The sequence below is a fragment of the Pan paniscus genome, chromosome 13, assembly GCF_029289425.2.
Source record: "Pan paniscus chromosome 13, NHGRI_mPanPan1-v2.0_pri, whole genome shotgun sequence".
NCBI lineage: Eukaryota > Metazoa > Chordata > Mammalia > Primates > Hominidae > Pan > Pan paniscus.
In genome coordinates this window covers 120,547,635-120,574,134 of record NC_073262.2, presented here as the reverse complement: position 1 = coordinate 120,574,134, position 26,500 = coordinate 120,547,635, and the positions used below count along the sequence as shown (strand labels likewise).

General features: G+C 53.4%; 1 protein-coding gene across 7 annotated transcripts in view; it reads left to right on the top strand.

Annotated features, from left to right (window-relative positions):
* Positions 1-26,500, top strand: part of TNS1 (tensin 1) — a 212,226-nt gene that overhangs the window by 71,977 nt on the left and 113,749 nt on the right. For all 7 annotated transcript variants that reach the window (XM_063595275.1, XM_034955105.3, XM_034955104.3 and 4 more), the window contains one exon: positions 18,972-19,013. In XM_063595275.1, the coding sequence (XP_063451345.1) occupies positions 18,972-19,013 (42 nt within the window). The remainder of the gene's footprint in view (positions 1-18,971; positions 19,014-26,500) is intronic.

The following is a 26,500-nucleotide window of genomic DNA, read 5'->3' as shown; positions in this document are numbered from 1 at the left end:
TATCAAATGGGATAATATCTGCTTCAAGGTATGGTTGTGAGGATCAAACGAGTTAATTTATTTAAAACACTTTGGGCAGTGTCTGGCACATAGCAGATGCTCAATGAAGGTTAGTTATTATTATTATTATTATTATTATTATTATTATTATTATTATTGGTGGTGGTGATGGAGTTCTCTCTCTCTTGTCTTGTTGTTCCATCTCTAAGATGAAGAGAATTATGGGACCAGAGAGTGGAGAAGATGCTGGTGTCATTTTCCCTTAAGAGGTCCTAGCATCAGATCCCAGGGAAGAATCTTCTCTTCCCCCACTCTGTCTCTCTCTGCAATTAGAGGGCAGACAGGGAGCTGAGCGGCCCTCCGGAGGTCTTGTCTGTTCAGGGAGCCCATGCAGATCTGTGTTTACAGAGGACTCTGAGAAAGTTGCTATCACTGTAAACAAGATGCATTATTATAAACCAGCCTGAGCTCCCCTTCTGGGATCCCATCCCATGCCTTGATGAGAGTCACAGAATCGGAGACTCCCAGGCTGAGCAAGGACCTCACCTGGCCTCCAGGAAGCCTGCCCTGGACCATGGGCTACACCCATAGATGTGGCATCTACATTTTAAAGTAGGATCCCCAAATAACTGCTTCAAATTATTGTGTCTTATGCCCTCTAGGTCCCCCCAAAATCTAACTGGCATTCCTCTTGATGCAGCTTTAATTCAGTCCCTTGTTGGTAGTGGGTAGGGGAGAACCATGTCCACTCTTCCTGTATGCCATATAAGCTGAGAGCTTTGAACCCGTGCAAGGGTAGGGCTCCTGGCCACAATCCCTCTCCATCCCAGGCCTCTGCCCTCTCTGGGGTCTCCTGTTTTCCGGTGCCCCTGACATTCCTCATTAGCAGGGGTCAGCCCTCAAGGCCTGCCAAGCTGTATTCTCCACCCAACCCAGTTCCCACCCAGGGAGGCTGGGGTTGCTCTGGGTCGGGGGTGAACTCCATTTCCGGACCCGTGGCCCATCCAGTTGCAGCTGCAAAAGGCATTAAGCTTTTTTTTGGAGAAAGAATGGGCTTGGGTTGATGATGATGACAGCTGGGGAGCGTTCCTGAGCTCAGCCTGGCCCTATCTTGCTTCCCTTCCTTGGCCCCTGCTCACCTCTGCCCAATTTCTAGGCCATTTCTCATGTAGAGGTGGGCCTCATCTTTACCCCTTGACCTTGACCAGACCTGGACAATCAGCTGGTCTCCAGCCACCCTGTATGGGAGCAGTTTTTGTGTTCAGTCCTGGGCTTGGTGCTGGGTTAGGGGATAGGGGTGGGGAAGAGGGCTTCAGGGGAAGCAGAAGGAGGGACTCCACCCTGGGTCCATCTGGGTGGGAGAGCAGTGCTCCTCAAGTGAGCAGATCTGAGTCTAGGCCTGGCTCTGTCCCTAGCCTCTGGAGGAGTCCCACCTGAGTCCCTTCTCTCGCTGGGCCTCAGTGCCCTCAACTGTAAATGAAGGGCTGAAAGGTGCAGGGGTGGGGGGTCTGTGAGTCCATCTCCCCGGGGCCTCTGCTGGGCGTCCCCCAGTCCCAACGCTGTGGAACTTCACCTTGGATTGACCTTGCTTCCCTCCCCACCCTGCCCCCACCTCTGGCAGTCGCTGGCAGGAAGTCCTGCTGATTAGGGCCCTAATCACCGGCTGAGACTCCCAGAAATGGCAGAGCTGGTTGAGTGAGAGGGGCCGCCAAGCCAGGAAGGGGGGCTGGCATGGGGAGAAGCCTCCACCCAGGGACATGAGCTGGGGTTCGGGCTATGATTTGGGGGTGGCAGAGATGGGCCAGCCCCAGGGGTTGGCTCCTTGGGTCCGGGGCAGTGCCTGTGGACCCACTGTGGACGCTGTGCGGCAGCAGCTGAGTCCAGCTGGGCACACGGGGCCGCTGGATTGTTCACTTTAAAAGCCTTTGAGGGCATCCACCCTATGCCAGTTAAGGTGCTGGGTATGAGGCTGGAAAGACCGGGAGACACGATCTAGTGGGGGGAGTAGGGGAGTAGACAGAGTGTTGCTGCAAAACGCAGTGGGAACGTCAAGCAGGAGGCAGCTCACGTGAGCTGGCAGAGCAGAGGAAGCTTTGGAGAAGAGGTACCATTTGAGATGGATTTTGAAGTTTGGCAAGGAGTTTTTCAGGGAGGAAAAGGGGCAAAGACTTCTTCAGGCACAGGGGAAGGCATGTGCAGAGGCCCAGTGGCATGCAGGTAAGGAGAAATAACAAGCGTGGGTCTCCCTCCCAGCTCTGCTACATGGGTCTGAGCCTTAGTGTCTGCATCTGTAAAATGGGATTCATATTTCCAACCTTGTAGTGCTAGCGTGGGTATGAAATGAGATGCTATTTGTAAAGTTCTCAGCCCAGTGCCTGGCATGGAGCAAACCCACAGTATATGGAGGCTTAAAATGGCATGCGTGGGAAAGGATGGCTTTGGGGAGAGCCTGAAACTGTTGCTTGGGGCTCAAGATGGGGCGATATTCTGAGGCAGGTTAAAGAGGGGAGCGGCAGGGGATTTTAATACAGGGAAGACATGATGAGACTGTGATTTAGGAAGGGCATTTGGGCCACTGTGACGGCTGTACTGGGCAGGGGAGTCCTAGGGGCAGGCCTCAAGCCAGGGCCTGGGTTCCTGGAATCCTATGTTCAAATTCCTCAGCCCTGGGGCTGGAAAATCCTCTCCCAAGTCACTTCATCTCCCTGATCCCTCTGGGCTTCCTTCCAGCATACCATCTTCCCCTCCTGGATTGGGAGGCCAAGGAGGCCCCTGAAATCTCCTTCCTGGGAGATCCTTCAGGCCAGGAGAGAGCCATCCTTGGCAAGTCTTCACACGCAGCCCTGGGATGGATGAACTGCAGCAGGCAGGAGTGAGGGTAGACTGTAGGCAGCTTATATTTTTAAGGCACCGAGAGGATCCTTTGGGGGCCTCCTTTACCATCTGACCTGGAACATAGTAGCCCCTCACTGTTTGTTGAATGAATGAATGAATGAATGAACAAACAGGAGTGTTCCCTGGTCAGGGTGGAGGAGCCTGTTTGCTCGGAGGCAGCCATGCCCAGCCTGGCTCTACGTGGCCTGGTGAGTGCAGAGAGTGGCTGCCTGTCCAGAGCTAGATGGAATGTTGAGTGTCTCAAAGGCCAGGTGCCTGGCATGTCGCAGGTGGTCAGGGACTGTGTGTTGATGAAGAAGAGGGAATTTCAGCAGCGTTTATTTCCTAGAGCAATGACCTCTCATGAGGCAGTGTGATGTGGGGGTCAACTTCACAGTGTCCGCAGCCACACGGTCTGCGTGTGAATCCTGACCCCACCTCTTGCAGGCTATATGACTATGAACAACTTACCTGACCTGCCAGTGCTTCCCTTTGCTCACCTGTAAAATGCAGGAAACAAATAGAGCGGGTCTGGCATGCAGGCTGTTCTGCATAAACCTTGGTGATTGTTATTGCTGTTTTTGTTATGGTTATTACTATTATTGATACAGTGGGAGAGAGTGGGGCTGGCAGCAGGGGTTTCTTGGCTGGGATGAGTGCAACTGCCCAGAGTGGGAGGGGAGAGCACAAGAGATAGATGAGGCTCCTCTGGAGGCTTAGAAGGAATTCGGTGGCTCACGAGCTGCTTCCACCACCACACATGTGGCTGCCTCTGCTGTGGCCGGCTGAGCTAGGCCAAGCGTGGGAGTGGAGGCAGTGGTCAGGTCTGGATTCCAGGCTGGAGCCCTGGGAGAGCAGAGGTGAGCCAGGGTGAGGGGTGGGGGCTGAGGGAGGAGAGGTGATTGGAGAGGAGGCCATGACTCTCCCAAGTTCCCAGCTGGGACCCTAAGAATTCCTCCCATCATCTCCTGCCAGAGGGCCTGGCCCTTGAGCTCCAGAGCCTCCGGAGGGCCTGCAGTCCATCTTCCTGCCTCCTGGGCAGACTGTTCTGAGTAGGTGGCCTGGAGTCCAGTGCCCCTTCACTGTTGGAAAGTGATTCCTCCCCAGTAACCGCTGTCTGGCTGCAACTCCTTCCTCCCCCTCCTCACCTTGCCTTCAGATCTCCCGTCTTCAGCACTGCTTTGCAACAGGAGGGTGAGAGAGTCAACTTCAGGGGCCTGCTCTGACTTGGGGCAGAGAGAGAGGTCTGTGTAGTGCCGCGGAAGGACCCGTGGCAGGGGCGTCAGGTGGCCTGCTAGTCCCTTTTGGCACTGTGTGACTTTAGGCAAATTGCTTCCACTTTTTGGGCTTTGGTTTCCTCAGTTGCGAAATGAGAAGTTCGAGTTAGGGGCGTTCTCTCTTTTCAGCAGTGCTGAAATTCTGTAAGTGCATGGATCTTTCTGAACAGAGAGGCTCCTAGTCTTGGGGCCTTTGGCAGAGCTGTCCAGCATCGAGGTGGGATCCTGTTGGCTCTTCAGGCATCTGCTGGGATGCCATCTGAAATGCTGGGGAGGTCCTTCCAGCACTGGAATTGGAACGTTCTTTGCCCAGTGACCACTCCTCCAGGCAGCTTGATTTCTTGGAACAGAGCAGAGGGCAACAGCTGTCAGGGTTGGGCTGGCCAGAATCTCCCGTCTCTGTCCCAGTGACTCAGGTGGGGATACACTTGGCAGGATTGGAGCCAATGAAGCAAAGGAGGGGACTGGGGAAGATCTGCTGCCTGCCTTGGCCACCCAAAGGGAACAGAGTGGGAGGAAGTGATGTGCTGGGGATGGGGGTGCAGAGGCAAAGTGAGTAACAGTTGTGAGTAATGGCTCAGTGTCTCCACTGGGTAGGTGGCTCCTAGACTGCACAGAGCTGTCTGGGGCTCCGGAAATTCTCCCCGGAGGCCCAGCCACTGAATCACAGCAGCCTAAGCTCCTCCCTCCCTGTCCTCCTTAGGAGCTGGGGGTCCCGGCCAGCAGGGTGCCACACCTCATCCCCTCTGCCTCTCTGTGCTTCTCTGGATCAGCCCCTCCCATCACCTATGCCTTCACACCCCCTCAGCTCCATCGCTGCTCTGTCTTGTCTTCCAAGCATCCAGGCGACTTGGCTTGCCTCAAGGAGTGTAGAATTTGCAGTCTGGCTGTCCTGGGTTTGAGTCCCAGCTCAACCACTCATCGCTGTGTGACCTTGGCCAACACGTTTCTCCGCTGTAAGGTTCAGTAGCCTCATATGTGAAAAGAGGCTACTGCTTGTTGAATCTCTTGTTGGAAGGATTAAATGGGATAATCTGTATGAAGTACATGTTCTTTGTATGTGTTCAAATAATATGGTTGTCCCGAGCCCTAAACTCTGTTTTGCCCTTCCTCACCACCTCTATCCCTAAAATTCCAGCTACCTGTGCTTCCACCCCATAATGTTCAGGCTGCGTATCCTCCTATCTACTCCACCCTATTGTTTGTGCACCTGCTCTTCCATTTCTGACACCTCCCACCCAGCTTCTGCCCGTGTGCCTTATCCTTTCACCTGCTCTTCCAGAAGGATGGGTGGGGCTCAGATGGGACAGGCAAGTGTGAGGAGAATTTGCTGCTTGCCAAGGCTGCAGTGGGCACTTTGAAAGGAGCTGGGAGGTCTGGGTGTGCTTCAGGGGCCCTGGGCTGCTCTTGTTCCCCCCATCTCTGCTGGCTCATGCTCCCCCTGTTCCAGTCTGTACATATGGGCTCCTTTCCCCTTCTGGCTTCCTGGAATTGGCTGTGCTTGGGGCCATGCAGAGTGCCCCTGCCAGTGGATGTGTTGGCGGTGCTGATGTGTTTCTGTTTGTGTGGCTCTGGTTGGGGTGGGGCCCAAGCACCAGGGGGTGACTTTGTATCTGGGTCCGGCAGTGGTCAGGCGTGTGCGCTGTGTGTGCCTTGGGCTGTTTTGAGCTGTGTGTATGCAGGGCTGCAGTGTCTGTGTCACCGGGTCTTTAGCTGATGCCAGCTTTGTCTTCTATCCATTTAAAATCTCTCAGTGTTTTCCGAGTCAGAGAGCCAGGTCTTCTTCCGCCCCTCCGTTTGCCCTCCTCCTTCCCCTCCAGACCTGGTTTCAGATACGTGCATCTCTGAGGTCTGCCTGGGAGCAAGGAAGCATTACGAAGGGTGGATATGCGTCAAATGGAGCCAAACAATGCTGGTGACAGCCAGGCCTACTCTGGCCTTCAGTGCTGGCTGCGCGTCAAGCCTCTGTTGCCTGATAATTGGAAATGAGAGGGGGCTTCCTGCCACTCGGCCCCAGATGGATTTCAAGGAGCAACAGAGAGCTGGGCTGTCCTGCCCTCGGGACTTTCTGCTTCCGGGGGCTCCTGGTGCAGCCTCGTCCATCAGAGCAGATGGGGTTCCAGAACACCAGTCCCCGATGCGCGCTAATTGTGCAGAATAATTGCACTGCCTCCTGTCGCTGCCATCTAGGGGCCAGGAGTTTTCCACATGAGTGAATTTTCAGATAACTGAAGCTCATGCATGGAAGAATTCAGAGCTCAGGAAAAACGGTGGATTTTTTTGATGGAAAGTTCTCACATTGTACAGTGTCCCATGCTTTCTTTGACTTTGACAATAGACGGGATCTTAAAAATCAGCTCCTTCCTCTCCCTCTATTGTTTCTCAGTTTCTTCTTCTGTAAAATGGGGATACAAATAGGACCTGCTTCACAGGGGTGAGGTGAAGATTACGTGCTTTGAGACGCATAAGAAGCTTAGAACTGAGCCCAGTGCATAGAATTTACTGGTCTGTAAATGAGGATGCTGAGGTGCAGAAAATGCCATTAATCACCTCCAGGTTAACATAGAGGGAAGTAACATCTCCTAAGCATATTCTATATTCCAGACAATTTTACTGATGGCACCTAAGTCAACTTTATTGAATACTTCCAGCCTCTCTGCAAAGATGATCTCACCCCCATTTTACAGAGGGGCAAACTGAGACGCAGGGAAGTTAAATAAGGTATCAATAGCTGGTCTGTAGCAAAACTGGCATTTGAGCCCATGCCTGACTCCCAGTCCAGGTTTTTTTCTATCCCTCCTCTTACCCTGTAGTTAGAAACTCATGGCCTCTTAGTGTGTTCAGGAATCTGGAAATGAGGACCCGCAAACAGGAGTTACGATCTCATGGAGCTGAATCTGCTCCCAGGTACCAGGTTTGGGTTTAGTGCAAAGCTGTCTGGAGTCAGGCGATGAGAAAAAGTGACCTCTGGGGACGTCCAGGGAACATAAGGCCATAGATCAGCTTTGAGGATGTGGGATGTTTTTCCTAAGTAATATGTGGCTGGGTTGCTTTCCACCCTGTTCCTCATTTTGGCCAGCCTTAAATTCTTGAAAGGAGACATAGGTAAACATCAGAAAGGATTTCCTGGTTGTCCACCACATAGGACAGTGATACAGGCAGCATAGGGAACCCGAAGAGTCAAAAATGTAAGGCACTTCTTCAAATCTGAGATGTCTTTTATTAAAAAACATTTTAACGTTTCCGAAAATGGAATGCACCTTAGGATCGATGTGTACAATTCAAGTAGCCTTCCCTCCTCCTCAAAAACTGTTATTCAGTTGATGATGCTACATACAATCAACAGCATCCTTGAAATTAGGAAACAGGGAGGTGAACACCTGTGGTTTGCAAGTAATTCTACAGGTGTTGAAAGTGGAGAGGTCTCTACGCCCTTGTCCTGGCTGGCAAACAGACGATGGCCTAGCTTCAGAAGACAGGGGTTGATGTCTGTGTGGGTCTCTGATGTCTGTGTGGATTTGAGTGTGGCCCCAGCCCCAGAATTCTCTATTTTGGTCCAGGCTTAGCCCCCCGCACCTACCCTCACACGTCCCCGTGGTGGTTGGCATGGTCCTCAGCACTGCCTGAGACCTTTGGCTCTTTGGGTTTTCCCACTGCTCTTAGATTTTTTTCCCATGCACCCTTCCTGCCTTACTGTTCTAGCACAGCTAAGGTCAAAGACTTTTGTCCCTTCAAGTTTCCATCTAGAAACAGAAACCCTTGGTGGAAAGTGAGGGGGTGGGGTGGGCAGCCTCGCTCTGGGTGGAAAAACAGATGGACTTGAATCCCAGTGAAATCCTAGCCCTCTTCATACCTCCATTATAGCATTACTGGGGCTGTTTTACAATTCTCTGTTTACATGCCTGTCTCCCCCACCGGGCCACAAGTTTCCCTCCCAGGCGGGGCCATCCTCATTCATCTGTCTCCAGAGCTGGGAACCTGGCATGGAGGGGCACTCAGTGGGCATTGTTGAGTGAACACGTGGTCTCGCTCCCCACGCCTGTCACCTCCTTTCACACAAGTTCCACTAGAACCATGACCACAGACCACAGCCCTTTCCTTGAGCAGCTCTTCTAGGAACTTCCTAGAAGCTCTGTTCTCTGTGCTGCCGGCCCTGTCCCCCAGCCTCCCTGCTTCAGAATAGGTCAGGGAGAAGGGGTGGGGTTTTCCTGCTTTTTGGGTTGCTGGAGAAGGCGACTCTGAAGCCTGCATTCCATATTGCCTGTTCACACCTCCTCTTCTAGCATGGCGGCTGGCTTCTCCCTAGTCCTCTGGCCACGTGCCTCAGCAGCTCTGACTGCCCCACTTTCCTGCCCCTCCATCTTCTTATGTTCCTCGGATCCCCTCTTTAATCTCTCTCCTCTGCTCCCTGCCCAGCTCAGAGCCTCTTCCAGGCTGGACTCTCGGGCTCCAGCCCTGCACCTCACCCATGGCTTCTCACTGGCTCTGGGGGCATGAGGCCACTCCAGGGTCCTGGACATTGGCCTCAGCCTGGCCCTCCAGGTCATGTGCAGTGTGGCATGGGTTGCCTCTCTGACCGCCTTTCTCTGTTTGGCCCTGTGTGCCCTGGGCACAGCCAACTGGTCTCTTTGTGTTCTCTGACCCCTGGCATCTCTCCTCCCTACCCATCTCAAAGGCCATGTTCTCCATGAAACTTTCTGTGACCCCCGACTGGGAAAGGTGGTGTGGTCCTGGGCAGAGCTGAGGCTTCGGACACAGCCGCGGCAGAACTTGGTTCAATTTCCATTATTTACTGGTTGTGTGACCTTAGGCTGAGAATGCAACCTCTTAGTGCCTCATTTCCTCATCTGTGAAATGGACTGATAGCCCCTAGCTCAGAGTGCGCCGTATTGAATGAAAGCGGACCTGAACATAATTTTCTCTGGCCAGAGCAAGGGCTTTGAGGTGGAGAGGTGAGAAATGGGAGTGGAGAGGGAGGCATAGCCAGGTCCCGAAGGGCCTGACGGCCATATTAGGACATTTGGACTTTCTCCCGTGAGCTGGGAGCTATGCAAGAACTTTAGGCAGAGAAGTGACACTGCTGGATGTGCATTTTAGAAATAGCTCCCTGGCTGCCAAATGGAGAATGGGGTGGAGGGGACAAGGCGGAGGGCAGGGAGACCAGTGTTGTAGGCTGTTGCAATAATCTCTATGATTAATAGGACCTGAGAAGGGGTGTATGTGGCTCAGAGAGGTATTTAGGAGGAGGAGTTGCCTAGGCTTGGTGGAAGGGAGGGGAAAGAATGAAGGAAGACAGACACACGGGCCTCTGGCTTGAACAACTTTGGTGGCCAGGGCGGGTCGGGGGTGGAGGGCTGAGGGAGGGGTGGTGGGTGGAGATGGGGGTGGTGGCAGGGGGGTGGCATGGCAGTGCCATGCAGGAAGGCCAGGAGGTGGCCGAGTGTGGGCAGGATCATGAAACCAGGATGCTGACGGGTCATGCCCTGGGCCCCTCAGTGCCCTCTGACCCCTGCTGGTGCTTCCCTGTGGCCTTGCCTGTCCCGGCCTTTTGTCCTGGCTATTGCGGGGACCCTCTCACCCTGCCCCGGTAGGCTTGCTGTCTTGTGCTCCCTGGGCCTGGCACTCCGTAGGTACTCAGTGCGGCTCTGCTGAACCCCATGTCTCTGACCCCTCTGCTCATCAGCACATGCTCCTAAGAAGTCCGGCCTAGTGTGCAGCCTCACCTCTCCCAGCTTCCCTGATTGGGGGTGTGGGTGAGTGTGGCCCCTGAGCCGGGACCCTTGAGATCCCTGCTTGGGTTGTCTGGAGGCTAATCTCCAGAGAAGACTCCCTGCCTTCAGCTGGGGTAGGCCCATCTGGGTGCCATGGTGTCGTGCCTTCTTCCAGGCTGGCTTGGGAGGGCCTGGCTTCAGTGGCTGGGAGGCGCATGGGTCCCACAGCTTGGCCTGCTGGTCCCCCCGAGTTCCCCTTGTTGTTGTCAGCTTCTGACTGAAGCTGCCCAGAACTCCACATTCCGCAGGCTCCTGAAGGGTCAGGCACACCTGCTCTTCCCTGCCTCGTTCAGGTCTGGTTGTTGAGTGGCCCTTATGTGGACCTGGCAGCTGCTCTGTGTGTGGGTGTGGTTAGAGGTGGGGAGGTTCTTGTCTGAAGAGGAACTCCCCTGTCTGGAGAGCCCATCTCGAGTGCCTTGCAGGACAGGGAGCCTAGCAGTGGGCTGGGGGGTCAGTGAGTGGGGCTGGGGAAGAGGATCCTGAGACAAGAAGAGGAAATGGAAGAGGAAGCAGTGGGCAGCTGGAGCTTTGGGGATAGGTTGATGGGGCCAGTGATTTAAGAGGAGCTCAGCTCAGGAGGATTTGGGGAGGGGTGGGGCCTGGGGCCTTGGTGAGTCAGCCCTCTGGGACTCCCCTGTGTCCTGTCTGCTCCAGGTTCTGGGTCCCAGACTGTGCTGGGTTTGGGGAAAGGGCCAGGCCCACTCCCTGTCCCCACTGTCTTTGGAGGGACACTCAGGGCTTGGGTGTGTGTGCCCTGGCTTGGTGTTGCTGGGAACAGGCCCCTTCTTGCCTCCAGGAACTTGATGCACTTCATTTCCTGGTCCAAACAGAACTCTATATAAGGGAAGGAAACAGACTAGCAGGCCAGGGAGCCTGGAGAGGCTGGAGCAAGCCCCGGTGAAGGCCAGCTGCCTGGCGGGGAGGGCACAGGCCTGGGGAGGAAATGGGCCGGGGCAGTGGCCACCTTCTCTCCAGGATCCCTCCTTCTGAGGGCCTGAGGCTCAGCCTGGGAGGCCAGTGTCTTTGAGCTGTGCTGAGACCCTTGAGACCTCTGGCCCTTTCAGGCAAGCCTCGTAATCTTGTCCCCACACCCTCCCTCCATGGCCTTGGCATTCTTGCAGCTCCTTGTCTGTTGAGCATCCTCAGGTCCTGAAGGAGGCCTGCCTCCCTCCTGGTTGGCAGGCTAACAACTGGCCCTCTCCCCTGGGCCTCCCAACTTGCCTTACCAGGTTGAATGGGGGCTGTCTGGGGCCTTCCTGAGTTCTAGTGGACTCATGGTGTGAGCCCTGAAGTGCTGGACTGTCCACAGATAGGAGGGTCACCTGCCTATTTCTTCATATGGGCATGGAGACTGGGGCCTTCTGGGATTATTGTCTGGATTTTTCTGGACCGCTCTGGTATCATTTCAGAGAACAGGGCTCAGAAGCTGCCTGCCTCCTGGCCACAGGTTCCTGGGGCAGGGCCCAGAGGGTGAACCGCAGGCAGAGCTGTGGGCATGCCAGGTCTGCTCTAAGAGTGGGTAGTGGCACCCTCCCATGCTCTGGGTGAGGAAGAGAAGTCAAGGGTGGGGATGGGGGTCACTGCAAATGTGTGTTTTGTTAGAGTGGAGAGGAGGGCCCCTAGGCTTCAGGGTGCCTGATGGCCTCTTGTCTCTGGGTTATAGGGTCCTCTTCTCCCCCACTTTCTCCTTCCCCTTATTGTTATTAGTGGTGTGACTATACATCCTTGCTTGCCTTAAACTTCCCACCCTTCAGCTCCCCCAGACCCTACTCCTGGACATCTTTATCTGGAGCATAGTTTCAGCCTGGTCCTTCTCCTACACAAGTGCCTTTACTGGCTCCCCAGTGCCAATGGCTAAAATTTAACTCCTTCACTGGGCATTCAAGGTTGCCTATGGTCAAGCCTAGAAAGACAGTTGTGCCATCCTTCTTCCCTTCATCCCTTCCAATGCCTGCTTCAATGCTCCTCTTCCTTTCCTTCACCCATCCTGTGTCCCAGCCAAAGGGGGGCTTCTTGTGGTTCTTTCAACACGCCAAGCATTCCCACCTCCATGCCTTTTTAATGTGTAATTCCTACCCCCAAATGTCCTTTCCCCATCTCTACCTTTCAAAACCTTATCCACTCACCAAGTGGGCATCAGGCTCTGAGCCAGGCATGGGGACTTCTCAATGGAAATGGCCCATGTGCTGCCTGCTCTCGGGGCTTTCAGGGGTAGTGGGTGAGACACACAGTGGATAAACAGAAGCAATGCATCCTCCATGCCAGGCTCAGGTGCCCTTGCTCCATGGAGCCTGCCTGGGGCCCCTGAGTTTTCTCTGTGATCCCATAGCCCTGGCACCTCTGCCACAGCATGGGCCCTGTCCCACTGTAGAGGCAGCGTGACAGGTGGGGCAAGGCAGGTGTTTGAATCCAGCAGACCTAGGTGAGCCCTGATACCATCCTTTGGAAGCTGTGCCTTCTCTGGTCTGGCAGAATTGTTGAGAGGACTGCCTGAGACCCTGGAGGATGTGGATGCTAATGCTTGCCTCGTGGGTGGTTGTGAGGAGTGAAGCGATGTATACACAAAAGCTTAGAACAGTGCTTGGCATGCAGAGAGCTTAGCAACGAACACTTGCTGCCACAATGACTACCACTAGTTATTCCACTTGGGGTAAATTGCTTAACTTCTCCGAGCCCATTTACCTGAAAAACTTGTCAAGAAGATCGCAAAAAATAAGGTATGTAAAGCACCCAGCTCAGAGACACACAGTGGGTGCTCTACAAACCCCAGTTTCCTTCCCTCCCATGTAACTTTTGGGGCAGGGATGTGAGGTGGGTGTCAGCAAAGAACTTCTCTGGAAGCAACCCAAGTGTCCATGGATGGATGAATAGAAAAACACGAAGTGGTGTAATCTTTACAATGGAACAGTATTCAGCCTTAAAAAGAAGTTCTCATACATGCTACAACATGAATGACTCTTGAAAATATGATGCTAAGGGTATTAGTCTGCTTGGGCTGCCATAACAAAATACCATACGCCGGGTGACTTAAACAATAGAAATGAATTTTCTTATGGTTCTGGAGGCTGGAATCCAGAGGCTGAGATCAAGGTATGAGCAGTGTTGGTTTCTCCTGAGACCTCTCTTCTTGGCTTGGAGATGCCGCCTTCTCCCTGTGCCTTCACATGGTCTTCCCTGGTATATTTCTGTGCCCTTGTTTCCTCTACTTACAAGGACACCAGTCAGATTGGATTAGGGCCTCATTTTAACTTAGTTACCTCATTAAAGACCCTGTCTCCAAATACAGTCACATTCTGAGGCTACTGAGGGTTAGGACTTTAATATATGAAGGAGGACATAGAATTCAGCCTCTAACACTAAGTAAAATAAGCCAGGTATCAAAGGGCAAATATTATATGATTACTCTTATAGGAGGTACCTAGAATAGGCAAATTCATAAAGAAAGACTGTAGATTAGACGTAACCAGGGGTTTGGGGGAGGGGAAATGAGGGCTAGTGAGTGTGAGGATGTTTGGGATGATGAAAAGTTTCTAGAAATGGATAATGGTAACGGTTGTACATTACCATGAATGTACTTAATGCCACCGAATACATTTAGAAATAGTTAAAATAGTAAGTGCTATGTTATGTGCATTTTACCACAGTAAAGAAAAAGGGACTAGCAGGAGATGGTGGGGGGACCCCATTTCCACTCAGTCTTATATGAGATGCTGAATGCCCAGATGCACGTGGGTCTCGTTTAAGCTGGGGGCAAAGCTGTCCTCTCCAGTCCCAGGGGCCAGGTGAGTGTGAGTGTGTGTGGTGAGCCCCTTTGGAGGGCTGGGCAAGCTTAGGAGTTTGGGATTTTACATAACCAAGGCTGAGAGGTTGGCTCTTTCTTGGTGGCCTGGGGACAGGAGTGTCACCCAGTTGAGGCCCTGGTCTTGCCACTTGCAGGTTTGGGAGGTGAGAGGGGCAGTGCTAGGCAGACGCCTGGGTTTTCTCTTGACCTGCAAAGAGCAGTGCCTGGAGTCCACAGACCATAAAAATGCCTGGAGTCCACAGGCCACACGCACAAAAAAAAGATATTTATTTACATTTTTAAAAGGGGTTTGGTTTGAGAAACATGTAAAAACACAACAGAACATTTCATAGGCCATTTTACACAATAAAATAGGCAATAATAGCACTTATATTTTTGCAAGCATAAACACTCAGGAGTTTAATGATAGTCACACTGGTATAACAATTATGAGCAGATGAACCGTATTCATAAAGAAGTAAGCAAAAGGGAAATGTACAAACACATATTGCTGTGGTTGGTAATTGTGTACCCCCAGCTTTATAACTGCAGTCACCTGAAATACCATGATGAGACAACCTAGGTCTTGTGATGAGACTGATCAAAAACCTCAGTGGGCCACCACTGCATAACCACTGCACCAGACACCCAAAGGGCCAAGATCTCAAGAAATTTTGTCTTTCACAAATGCAGGTGTAGTGGGATTATGATCTAAACTCCTTCCCAGCTGATTAACCTGGGCAAACTTCATGACCTTGTGGAGCCTCTGTTTCTCCATATGTGAAATGGGAGCAATATTGCTGACTCTGCGGGCTTAGAGGGTCTCAGAGAGATCAGGTGTATGACAAAATTAGCCCCAGTGCCTGGTGCATAGTAGGTGCTTAACAAATGGCAGCGATTGTTGCCACAAGTGGCCACAGGTGCCTCCTTTCTTTAGACCTTGAATCACTTTCATTCTTCAACAGACATTTATTGTGTACCTACTGTGTGCTGGCTCTGTGCTGGACTAGTTTGATGGATAAGATGTGCTTCCTGCCCTCATGACACTTGTTTTCTAGAGGAGGAAACAGATTATAGACAAGGAAGCACACACACCTATAATTACAAATTGTAATAAGGTCTGTGAAGGCAGAGATATGAGTGTGGGAGAGAGAATATCGTGTGGGGCTGTGTGTGTGTGTGTGTGAGAGAGAGAGAAACATAAGGGAATTAGGGAGGGTCTCTAATTTAAGCCAAATTAGAGTGGTGACATTTAAGCCAAAGCCAGAAGGACAGGAAGGACACAGCTACGCAGACAGCTGGAGGAAGAGCATTCCAGACAGAGGGAACTGCGTACTCACAGGCTCCAAGGAAGAACAGAACTAGGTGTTGGAGGGATTGAGGGGAACCCAACTCTGTGTGTGGCTTCGGGTGCCGGACAAGGGGGCCGAGCATAGAACGAAGAGGGAGAAGAGGGCAGAGCCTGGGTCACGCAGGGAGTTCCCTGCCTGGGCTGGCTGCTCTCTAGTGCTTTTTCCCTCATGTCCTGGGGGAGTCTGCAAGGGTGTGCCCTGTTGTTGGCATTGTGCTCAGGGATCTTTGAAGTTGAGAAAATACTAGTGGGTGTGGGGGCTGACGAGCCAGGCATCAGCCCTGGTCTGGGAGGCTACCATGCTCACCTTCCAGCTGCACCCCCGGGGCTCCACCTCGCAGCCTCCAGAGCCAGACTGCTCTGCTGCAGTGCTGGGCAAATTGTTAACCTTTCTGTGCCTTAGTTTCTTCATCTGTGAATTGGGGGTAATAGCATCCAATGAGAGCAAAGGGCTTGGTACAGTAACTAAGCTTTGGTTAGTGTGAGCAAAGGGCTGAGTGTAGACATAGTGCACTCACTCCGTGAGCATTGTTCCTGTGGCTGTGGATGGCTCCGTGGATGTGTGTGTTTCTAGCATAGAGGACAAGAGCATGTCTCCAGACCCGGACCCTGACTTTGCATCGTGCCTCCTGTTGGCCAACTCATTAGCCTCTATGTGCCTCAGTCTTCTCATCCACAAAATGGGGATAATAATGACAACGCTCAGCATTGTTACGTGAATTAAATGAGTTAATTAATGCAAACTGCTGAGAACAGTGCCTGGCACAGAGCAAGGGTGATGGGAGTTTATTTGCTGCTGTGACTTTTATTGCTATGTTATTGAGAGTGAAAAGATTGAGCAGGACACCCTGTCAGTTCCCAATGTCTAAATGGTTTGCTTGAGGTCCACTGGGGGAAGGGGGCTTACCTGAGGCTGACTTTCTGGCTCTGAGCCCTGGAATCCTGCACTGACAGCTCTGGGAAGTGAGCCTATGACAGCACTGGCACCAAGACCCCCTATAGCCACCCCCAGAGTCTGCCCCCTGCAGAGGGAGGCTTCCTTACCTGGGCCTCCTGGGGACTCCAGGACTGTGGGGCCACAGGGCATGGGCCACAGAGTGGCAGGGGGCCCTGGCTCTCCCTGGCACATTCCAGGCTACTGAGAGGGTGGCCAGGGGCCAGGGTGCCGGAGGGAAGGCGAGAGCCTTTTAAGGAAACATTTCTCTGCTTAAAAAAAAAGAGAGAGACAAGAAACACTGAAACACACAACAAAGTCAGTGGGCTGGCCGGCCAGTGGGCCTGGAATGCACGGCTGTGGGCGGAGGATGGAGGATGCCGTGGGGGGTGGCAGGCCACGAGGGGGCACCCAGGCATCAGGCCCTCGGGCTGGGGCTTGACAGCTCCCCCGCAGGGCCAGGTTCTTAGGGGGTGCCTCTGCCTCGGGAGGCCAGGGAAGGGACCTGCGGTCAGGATACCTGGGCCCCCTCCTGTCCACTGCCTGAGAGTAGGTCTGGGAGGGAGACCTTCCTCTTCGTCTCAGAGAACACCTGTCTCTTCTGCTGCTGGTTCAAAATGTAGCCATAACCCCCTCCCTCCCTTTTCCAATCCCCAGCTTCTAAATGGAGAGCAGAAACACACCTCCTGTGAGGGAGGGGACTGGTGGAACCTGGGGCCCTGGCAGTGGCAGGCATCAGCCCATCCTCTGGCAGCTTGGCCTGGCTCGCGGTCCCTGCCCAGCCCAAGCTCAGAAAAAGAACACAGCAAGGGTGCTGTCCTGGGAATTGTACTCCCTCCCCCAGGACTGAGGGACCCATGGTGACAGAGTGGGTTGGGAGAAGGCACCCTGGGGCCCTGGCCCCTGACCTTGAAACCTCCCAGTCCCCAGAGCAGGGTTTGGTGCTGTGCTTGGCAGGGACAGCAGTGTCCCCCGTAGCTGAGACCTGGTCTCGTGGGCAGGGTAAGCAGAGAGCCCTGCAGGCCACAGCCAGCTCTGGGGACCTCCCCTTCCCTCCCAGTCTGTTACCCTGGCACCCTCTCCCCCAGCCCTGGACTCTGTCTCTCAGAGGCCTCTTCTAAAACAATCACTCATAGCCCCGTGCTGGTGTGGATTAAGGACCCCGGGCTTCTGGGGGCAGTTCTGTTCCCCCTGTGTCTCCTCATTCTTCCGAAATTGGGGCCACGAGTGATAAGCTTCCCTTCACATCTCATCTTGGGACTTAGACTGCCTGGGTTCAAATCTCGGCCACTTATCAGCTGTGTGACCTTAGGCAATTTAACCCATCCATGCCCCGCGCACCGCAACTGTGGGAATAACAATAGTAACCCACCTTACTGGGTTATTGAAAGGATTAAAAATGTTAACAGAGGTAAAGCATTTATAATCATGCCTGTCGTCTAGTACACACTCAATAGTATTGGGTATTATTGTTGTTGGTTCTGTTCGGCCCCCTGTTCTTCTCCCACCAGTCCTAGAATTCTGTGGAGCAAAGAGGAATAAATGCTAGGACTCCATTTGGGCCTCTTTGCTGGAGAATGAGTTGGGCAGGGAGTCTGTAGCCCGACTGTGTCAAAAACCCAGGAATGCCAACTCCCAGCCACCTCTGCCCCTTCCAGAGCTTGGAGCACACTGTCCCACAGGTGCTGACCTTATCTGGGCTGCTGTGTCAAGCCTGGGGAATCCCTGGGCTGCTGGGATGACAGCATGCGGTCAGCTGGAGGGAGGGCTCAGCTAGGGTGCCCAATGCCCAGTCAGTACCAGCTGGGGCTGGGCTGAGAGCTCTTGCTGCCACCACTCCACCGGGCTGGTGGGTGGGGAGGGGTTGCCCACTGTCTGGGGGAGGCAGCTACCCCCTCTTTGGACATCCATGGCTTGTTCCCAGATAACCTCATGCCCGAGGGACAGTCTCCCACTCTGTGCCCACTGTGGGCCCCTTGCCTGGTGTTCAGGTTGGGAATCGGAGCCAAGGTTGAGGACTGAGCTCTAAGAAAAACGTGTCCTGGCTAGAAAAAAGGAGCACATTCAGTCTCTGATAAATGCCCCTGCTAATTGTCAGGGTAATGGCTCGCCTGCCAGGCCTGGCCAGGGGAATGTTATCTCAGAGAAGGGAGCGATGGAGCCTTCCCTCCCTCCCCTCTACTCTCCTCCTCCCTCTCGCTCCCTCCCCTCCACTCTCCTCTTCCCTCTCCCTCCCTCCCCTCTACTCTCCCCCTCTCCCTTCTTCCCTCTGTCTGGAGGTTCAAGTTGCCATCTCCTTCTCTGGATCAGAGAGGAAGATGAGGATCATGAAACTGGTGAAGATCATAGCTCACTCCCAGAGAGTGCTTCTGCCTCTCCAAGCCTTCCACATGTGTTAGCCACACTCATGGCTTTCTTTGGAAGGGCTGGTGGGTCCCTTTACCAACCCATTTCATGCATGCTCCGGGAAAGTGCCAGAGCTGGTAGGAGCCTTCTGCAGCTCTGACCTTTGGGTGAGATCCCTTAGCAATGGGGAGAACCAAGGAGGTGACTCTCCCTTTTCTGATGATGGTCCTAATCACAGTTTTTAAAAATGTAAAATGAATTTTACCATATTGTAGAAAATTCAGGACATAGAGCAAAAAAAAAAAAAAAATCCTTCTTCTTATTACCTGAAGCTTCTGTTATTGAAATGCCGGTGCAGTGATCTCCAGTCTCCCAGCATGTGCATATTTGTCACAGAATTTTAATTGTGACGCTCATTTCATTTTTGCCTTCTGCGGCCCCCGCTCCCTTTCCCAGGCGTTATTGCTGGAGTAGTTTTTCTGTGTTGCTCCATAGTCTGCTGAAGAACTCTCAACCCAGAAGGTGTCAGCCCATGTGAGGGAATGAAGCAGGGGGAGGTGTGGGGTGACCTCAGGAGGTGCTGGCTGTCTCTAGAGACAAGATATGCTCACCTGCCCGTTCTCTGTTCCTTCCACAGGTGGCTGCCCCCTGCGTTCCTCCATCCAACCATGAGCTGGTGGTGAGTGACAGCCCTTCCTTGCCCTGCAAGCCCTGCCTCCCCTCCCTCCGCAGCTCCCAGCTGCAGCTTTCTTTAGACCCAAATATGTTGGTAACTGGGGTGTCGGACAATTAGGTGGAGGAGGAGGGTCGACCTCCCTGGGCCGAAGCGGGCCTGGGAGGAAATGAGTCATGAGGTCCCTTCTGATGAGATGCAGTGCCTGCTATTTCCAACCTTGAGACTTGCGTCCTTAGAAAAACCCATAAAAGGGCATCTTGTGTGTCTCCAGGCCTGGCCAGGTGCCTGTTGTCCCGGGACTCAGAGGACCAGGGGCTGCCACGGCATCTCCTTCTGCCTGCCTGGTCCTGGGTCAGGCACCCTGGGGCTGGAGGCGGAGGATGACCCTCAGAGTCCATTCACCTGGGCAGTTTTTCCCTACAGGCGACCTCTGTTCTGCCCCTAAGCCCCTTGTCTTGACTTTGCTTTTCTGCTCCCTTTCCATTTCCCCCACTCCTCTTCCCATCACCCCCGAATCAGGCTTGCACCATAGCCTGGACTGGGGTGGGATCCCTGTGAGTTGTGGGCTGTAGAGTGGGCCCTGCTCCACCCTGATGCCAGCTGGGCTGATTTGGCACACTGGTCACTCTTCCTTCCTGCCTCTCGCCACCTTCTCACCCTTCAGAGGTCTTCTTCCTCCCTACCATGGCCCTAGAGGCAGACAAAGCTCTGGGGGCTGCTGGGGAAGGAAGGGGGCTGCCTGCATGCACCTGTGTGCCTGTGTACAGGTGTGTGGGTGTGTCCCGGAAGGACACCTTGCGGGCACAATCGGATCAGGCTGTGGAGTTGCCTGTGGCAGTACTAATGTCGGCAGGAGCCTGGGGCGGGGCGCGGCTGTCCTGGGGCCCAGGCAGTTGTAGGTACCTCACACACCTCTGTTGTGACTTGCTCAGCCCAGACACTGGGTGCTCAGTCAGGCCAGAGTCTCATTCCTTTCATCAATATCCACTTGCTGTATGACAAGGGGCTGGTCCCATCCTGTTTCTTTCTGGACCTCAATTTTCCTTGCTGTGGAGATGCTCCAAGGGGCCCCTCCATGTTGATGAGTGTTCCCTCTCCCTCCCTCCCTATTCAGGGTGGTGATGGAGTGAAATGAAGTGCACAGAAGTGCTTGGGACTCTGAGTGTCACTGCTCTGCACGCTCGGGCTCAGGCCCTGCTGGGGTTGTTTACCTTCTTTGCAGTGGTCCCTCCTTCCCTGGTCTCACTAGGGCCAGGCTCTCCCGGGCCTCAGTGCTGCCCAGCCCTGCTGCTGCAGATGTGGAGTGTTATTCACACGGAGCCCAGTGGAGGGTCATCTGGCAACAGCGGGGGCTGGGGGGTGGAGTGCAGTCGGGCTTGGAACTGCCAGCAAGAAATCGTGCTTGGATTGCAGAGGGACACCATGGGAGTCCGAGGAGGGCGGGCAAGGAGGGGTGAGTGTACATTTCTCCTTATTCCAGCTGAACTCCCACCTTGTGGCTAAGAACAGAATGTCCTTGGCTGCTTTATGAGGCTGGGGGTTCAGGGTTTAGGGACCACCAGGCAGAAGCTAGATGTCTGGCTGCCAGGAGTCTCATGAGCTTTGTTTACATGAAGAGCGGTCAGAGGTTAGGACAAAAGGGAATAGGTTGGCATTCCAGCTGGGGGTACTGCAGTTAGAATCCAGAAGAGACTCGTGCCTGAGCAAGGCTGCGTGTCTCTGTGATGTGCCCCACCTGTGCAGGGGGCTCTGCCCTTCGAGGAGGCTGGATCAGCCACCTGGTGGTGAAATGGCTGTGTCACCAGACGGTGCTCCCAGAGGTTCCCCTGCCTGAGTCACAACCCGCCTCCCCAGCAGTAAAGAGCGAGGGAGTTAGACCACCTCCTTCTGCATCCCAGCTCCCCTGCTCCCTGGTGTACGACCCTGACATTGCTAACCTCCCTGGACCTCCGTTTCTCTTCTTCATAATGGAAGTTAGTGACGGTACCTATGCTGTAAGCCTGCCAAAAGACCAAAGTGAGCACATTAATCCATTTAATTCATGTTTTCCAAGTCCTTCAATGCTGGCCCACCTCACTGGAGCAAAAGTTCAGGTTCTTCCATTGGCCCAAGCAGCCCTACGTGACAGGTTTCCTTTTGCCTCAGCTCCTTCTCGTTCACCTGTGTCTTGTCATTTTCCTCTCTCACCTCATCTCCTTCTCAGCACCTCACTCATTCTGTTTCAGCCGCCCGGCCTTCCTGCTGGTTCTTGAACATATATGATGCCTCCAGGCCTTTGCACTTACTATTCCCCCTGCCTGGAATGCTCTTCCCACAGATACCCACAAGGCTTTTCCCTCAGTCTCAAGTCTTTTTTTTTTTTTTTTTTTTTTTTTTTTTTGAGAACAGTCTCGCTGTGTTGCCCAGGCTGGAGTGCAGTGGTGTGATCTTGGCTCACTGCAACCTCCACCTCCTGGGTTCAAGCATTTCTCCCACCTCAGCCTCCTGAGTAGCTGGGACTACAGGCGCACAGCACCACACCTTGCTAATTTTTGCATTTTTAGTAGAGATGGGGTTTCATTAGGTTGGCTAGGTTGGCTTGAACTCCTGACCTCAAATGATCCTCCCGCCTCGGCCTCTCAAAGTGCTGGGATTACAGGCATGAGCTACTGCGCGCCCGGCCGAACCTCAAATTTTTATTCAAGTGTCAGCATTTCCCTTTCCCCAGCACCCAGTCTCCCTTCCATGCTTCCACTGCCCCTCAGCATGCATCGCCCCGATACACTATGCATTTTACTTATTTATCTTGTTTAAGGGGTTTTGCCCATGCCAGCATGTAAACTCCATTAGGACAAGGAATTTTTATCTATTTTGTTCGGTGCTGTGTCCCCGCTGCCTTGCACACGGTAGGTGCTCTATATATGTTTCTTGAATGGCTGGAAGGAAGGCATTCAGCCCGATGTCTGGCAGATTAGGTACTCAATAAACAGGACTGCTATGACTCCATGTTCCCTAGCTGGTGAATGGGTGGGGCTGTTGAGTCCTAAAGGTGGGGGGCCATGGGGGAGGGTGGCAGCTGCCTTCAGCTGGAAGCTCTGCTACTGTCCCTGGGGAGTGGGAAAGTGGCCCAGGGGAAACCGGGAGAAAGTTTGGCTTCCCCAGGAGCACTCAGCACCTGTTTCCTCACGGGCGGGCGAGGCAAGTGCTTTGAACAGGTTCACAAGAGGGAGGAAAGGGCGGGTTTGTATTTTTCCTTCCTTTTCCATTTGTTGCCTGCCCTTCAGCCTCGGTAGGCTGCTCTCCGGCCTCCCTGCCCATTCTCTGTCCCTCATGGTGTGTCTGTCCTTCTGTGTGTTGTGTTTTCTTCATGTCTCAGTTGAGTTCCAGCTCTCTGTCTGGACTTCTCACTGATCTTGCTTAAATTCCAACCCCTGGGATTAGGACCTCTCATCCCAGACATAGAATTTCTGCCCAGCTTCAGGCCCTGCCAGCCAAATACATTTCCCAACCTGTGCCCGGGCCAGCCAGGGTAAAGTGGCTTAATCTTCAACCATGTTTTCATCTTACTCAACAGATGTTGCCCAAGGCCTTGGGTAGAAGGGACCTAGGGTCACCAACCTCCTGTGGGGCACTGGTGGGGCAGGATGGAGAGGCAAGAGGGCTTGTTTGCCACGGACACTCCTGATCCTTGCAAAGAGCTGAAGCAGCTTTTCTCAACTTCTGAAAAATAAGTCAAAAGAATTTTTCAAGGGTGATCGCCAAATGGGTTGGCCACCAAGGTCGGCGGATGTCAGGTCTTCTGTGTGCGGGAGAGCTGCACTGGGGGTGGAATGATGTGCACATTGCTTCTACTTGCCCAGGCAGGCCCAGCACAGGGGCTTGGAACGTCCCTGTAGAATGACTTGGAGGTCTGCAGGTCAGGGTGGGGGGTCTGGAGGGGAGGAGGTGAATGGGGGAATAGGAATTGCCCAGTAGGAAATCATGCTTGGATTGCAGGGGGACACCATGGGAGCCCGAGGAGGCTGGTTTCACTCATAATAGTAATAGCAACAGTGAGCGATTAACCCTTTACTGGAACTTCATATCTGCCGAGCTTCGTTCTAAACACTTTACAAAAATAAACTGATTTAATCCTGATTACAGTGCAATGAGGGAGGTGCTGTGATGATCCCAATGTCACAGATGAAGAACTGAAGCTGAAGGCCACAGAGCTATTAAAAGGGGGAGCTGGGATTCTGACACGGTGGTCTGGCACCAGAGTTCACCCTCCTAAGCATGAATAATAACTGACGTCACTGTCACTTGCATAGCACTTGCCGTTTTCAAAGCCTTTTCCATGACGTGGGGCCGTTGGGACCTCACAGTGACTTGTGTGGAAGCCTGGCAGGCCCAAGCCCACCCTGAGAAGACAGGAACAAACTGTACGTGGAGCAAACTGGGTGCCTTGTTCATGGTCACACAGCTCGCAGTGGCAGGGCTGGGTCAGGAGTGGATTCTTGGTCTGTGTTTCTCCCCAGGCTGCCCTCGGTGCTTGCTCCTGATTTAAGTACCCGATGTTGCCGGGTGATGGGCTTCTCCTGAGCCCCTCTTTCTAAACAGCTAGCTTCTCTGTTTGCCAGTAGGCTTGGGATTTGAGGGAGGGTCTGTCCATCCATGTAACCATCCAGCCATCTTACCAATACATATCTCTTGAGCACCTACCCCCTGGGCTTAGGACCCCTCAGTGCCAGGCACTGTTCTATGTGCTGGGGCTTCAGGGTTCCTTTCTGCCACAGTTGTCAGTGCTTCTTGAAGACAGATGGGCATGGAGTAGACCTGGAGCCACAGGGTGGAGAGGACTTTAGACGCTATCTAGTCCCATCCTGTTCTTTTGCAGATAAAGAAACAGGCCCTGATCTTCTTAAGTGACTTTCTGAAGGTCTCCCAGTGTCAGATCTGAGGCACTGTGCTGCCTCATGGAAGCAGAGAAGGGTGTGATGTTAACTGGAAGCAGAGAAAGGGAGTGGAGCACTCAGCTTCAGTGTGCGGGCTCGCTCCATCAAGGGTGATGTACAGTCACTTCAGTCAGCCTGAACTCCGACCCGATGCATTTCATCCCAAGGCACTGGGCAGGCCATGGGTGGCCATCCTTGGGAAATCCTGAAAAAATGGCTGATTTTCAAAGGGGAGGGGCAAACTCTGAGCATTGCATTCCCAAGAGGATGCTGAGCATGGGGAGGGAGGTTGAAAACCCCAACTTGTGCAACCCCTAGGGCTGCTTAGCCTAGAGAGAGAAGACGTGGGACGGGCACAGAATGGGAGTGAGAATATGTTGAAAGACAAATGGATTCATTTTCCATTGTTCTGCAAAGTAGAACTTGGTAGGTAGAGGTCCTCAGAAAGAGGAGGAAACTCAGCTCCTCATTTGCCAAAAGGGGTTCAAAGTGCTCCTTAAAGAACAGCATTTAGGCTGGATGCGGTGGCTCACGCCTATAATCCCAGCACTTTGGGATGCTGAGGTGGGTGGATCACAAGGTCAAGAGATCGAGACCATCCTGGCTAACATGGTGAAACCCCGTCTCTACTAAAAATACAAAAATTGGCTGGGCGTGGTGTCTTGTGCCTGTAGTCCTAGCTACTTGGGAGGCTGAGGCAGAGGTTGCAGTGAGCTGAGATCGCACCACTGCACTCCAGTCTGGCGACAGAGCGAGACTCCGTGTCAAAACAAAAACAAAACAGAAACAAAAACAAAACAAAGAAACCCAAAACCTTCTTACTGATACCTATCAGGTATAAGGCACCATGCTGATGGAAGCACCAGCTCCACAGGGAGCTGCCTGGGTAGAAGTCCTCAGGCTCACTGAGGTCCTGTCATTTGGCTGCGTTACAAAGTGACAAGATCCACAGAGGTCCAGGCATCCCTGAATGTGCTGAATACCTCCCCTGTAATCCCCACGTTGAAAGGCCCAAGTAGGGTGAAGGGTTCTGACCTCAGGGAACCCTCTGTTCAGTGGGAGAGAGAGAACCACACTATGGAAATAGTGCCTGACTCTGGGGTTTTGACCAGAGGTGGTAGCCTTGGTGTTCAGGGGAGGAAGTGATTTGCTTGTGCTGTGGTGGTTGGGGAAACCTGCCTTCTGTTCAAGCCTAGTTTAAGTCTGGAACAAATAGAAGAGAGGAGGGAAGGAGGGAGGGCGTTTTGGAAGGTAGCAGGGCTGAAACAGAAAGGGCGTAGGACCTTGGTACCAATTGCTGAGTCTGAAAGAGGGCCAGGCAATCTAGTGTAAATGTTTTGGGCAAGTCTCTCTTGCTGGCGGGAAGAGAGAACCAGGCAATCTTGTATCACCAGGGCCCAAACAACCCTTGGTGGCCCTGCCTGGGGCTTGTGGTGGGAGCAGTGTGGGTGCGGGAATGGGGGCAGGGACGAGCGTGACAGGCCTGGTGGGCCTGAGCAGCTGTGAACAGAGGCTGCATGCTGGAGAAGAGAGAGCAAGCAGTGGAGTGGCTGGAGGGAGAAAGGGCCAGATATTGGAGGAGTCCACAAACCACACTGGGGAACTTGAACTTGATGTGCTAAGCACTAAGGGCTACCCTGGGTCCCTGAGTGGGGAAGTGACCCAAAGCAGGGTGTTAGAGCTGGGAGTCTGCTGCCAGTTTCAGGGTGGCTTGGCAGGGAGGGACTGCCAGGGGAGGGCTGAGCTGGTATAGATGCTCAGTGTGGCTTCAAGGCTGTAGGCAAGGGTGGCTGGAGGGGTGTGGAGGAAGGGCACAGCCTTCCAGTGCCCTGGCCAGGTCGGGGAGGAGAGCCATATCCACTGAAGGACATGGCAAGAGGGAACACAAAATATTCCAACCTGTGCAAGCCGGCTGCATTGGGGGTGTCCACAGTTGCACAGCCTCAGTCAGGATTTGGGTGTTGGGCCCCTTGGGGTGAATTAGGAGAAGGGGCTGAGGACAGGTGTGGTCTGGCCAGATCCTTCCCCTGTGGAGAAATCAGACATAACTCTCCCCTTAATCACATGGAGCCTATTCTTTTCCTCTGGTGGCCTGGGCCTGCTGGGAGGGGATGTGGCCCCTGGAGCAACTGAGCAGATATACTTCAGGGTCCCAGGCTCCACTGCCAGCATCCTCTGCCAGCCCCATCTGCTCAGTGCTCTTTCTCTAGCCCTCACCCATCGGCTCCCACTTCCTCAAGACTGAGCGAGGGGAGAGCACAGGGCTCTGAGAGGTGCAGACCTCAGAGGTCTTAGACTCGGAGGCGCAGATCTGATCTCACATTGAGTGGCCACCCTCCCTGGAAACTCCATCTCCTCATTTGCAGAAAGGTGTTCAAAGTGCTCCTTCTAGAGCCCTTGCTTATGACAGTGAAGGGAGGTGATGCCTTGGGAGGCACGGGGCACGGAGAAAGCGCTCTCTCCCTTTGCTGCCTTCTGCCGCTGCCTTGTTTTCGTGATTAGGCTGTTGATAGAGGGCTCTCATAGGTCTGTATGTGGGGACGATTAAATGGGGCCACACCTCTAACGTGCCATCTC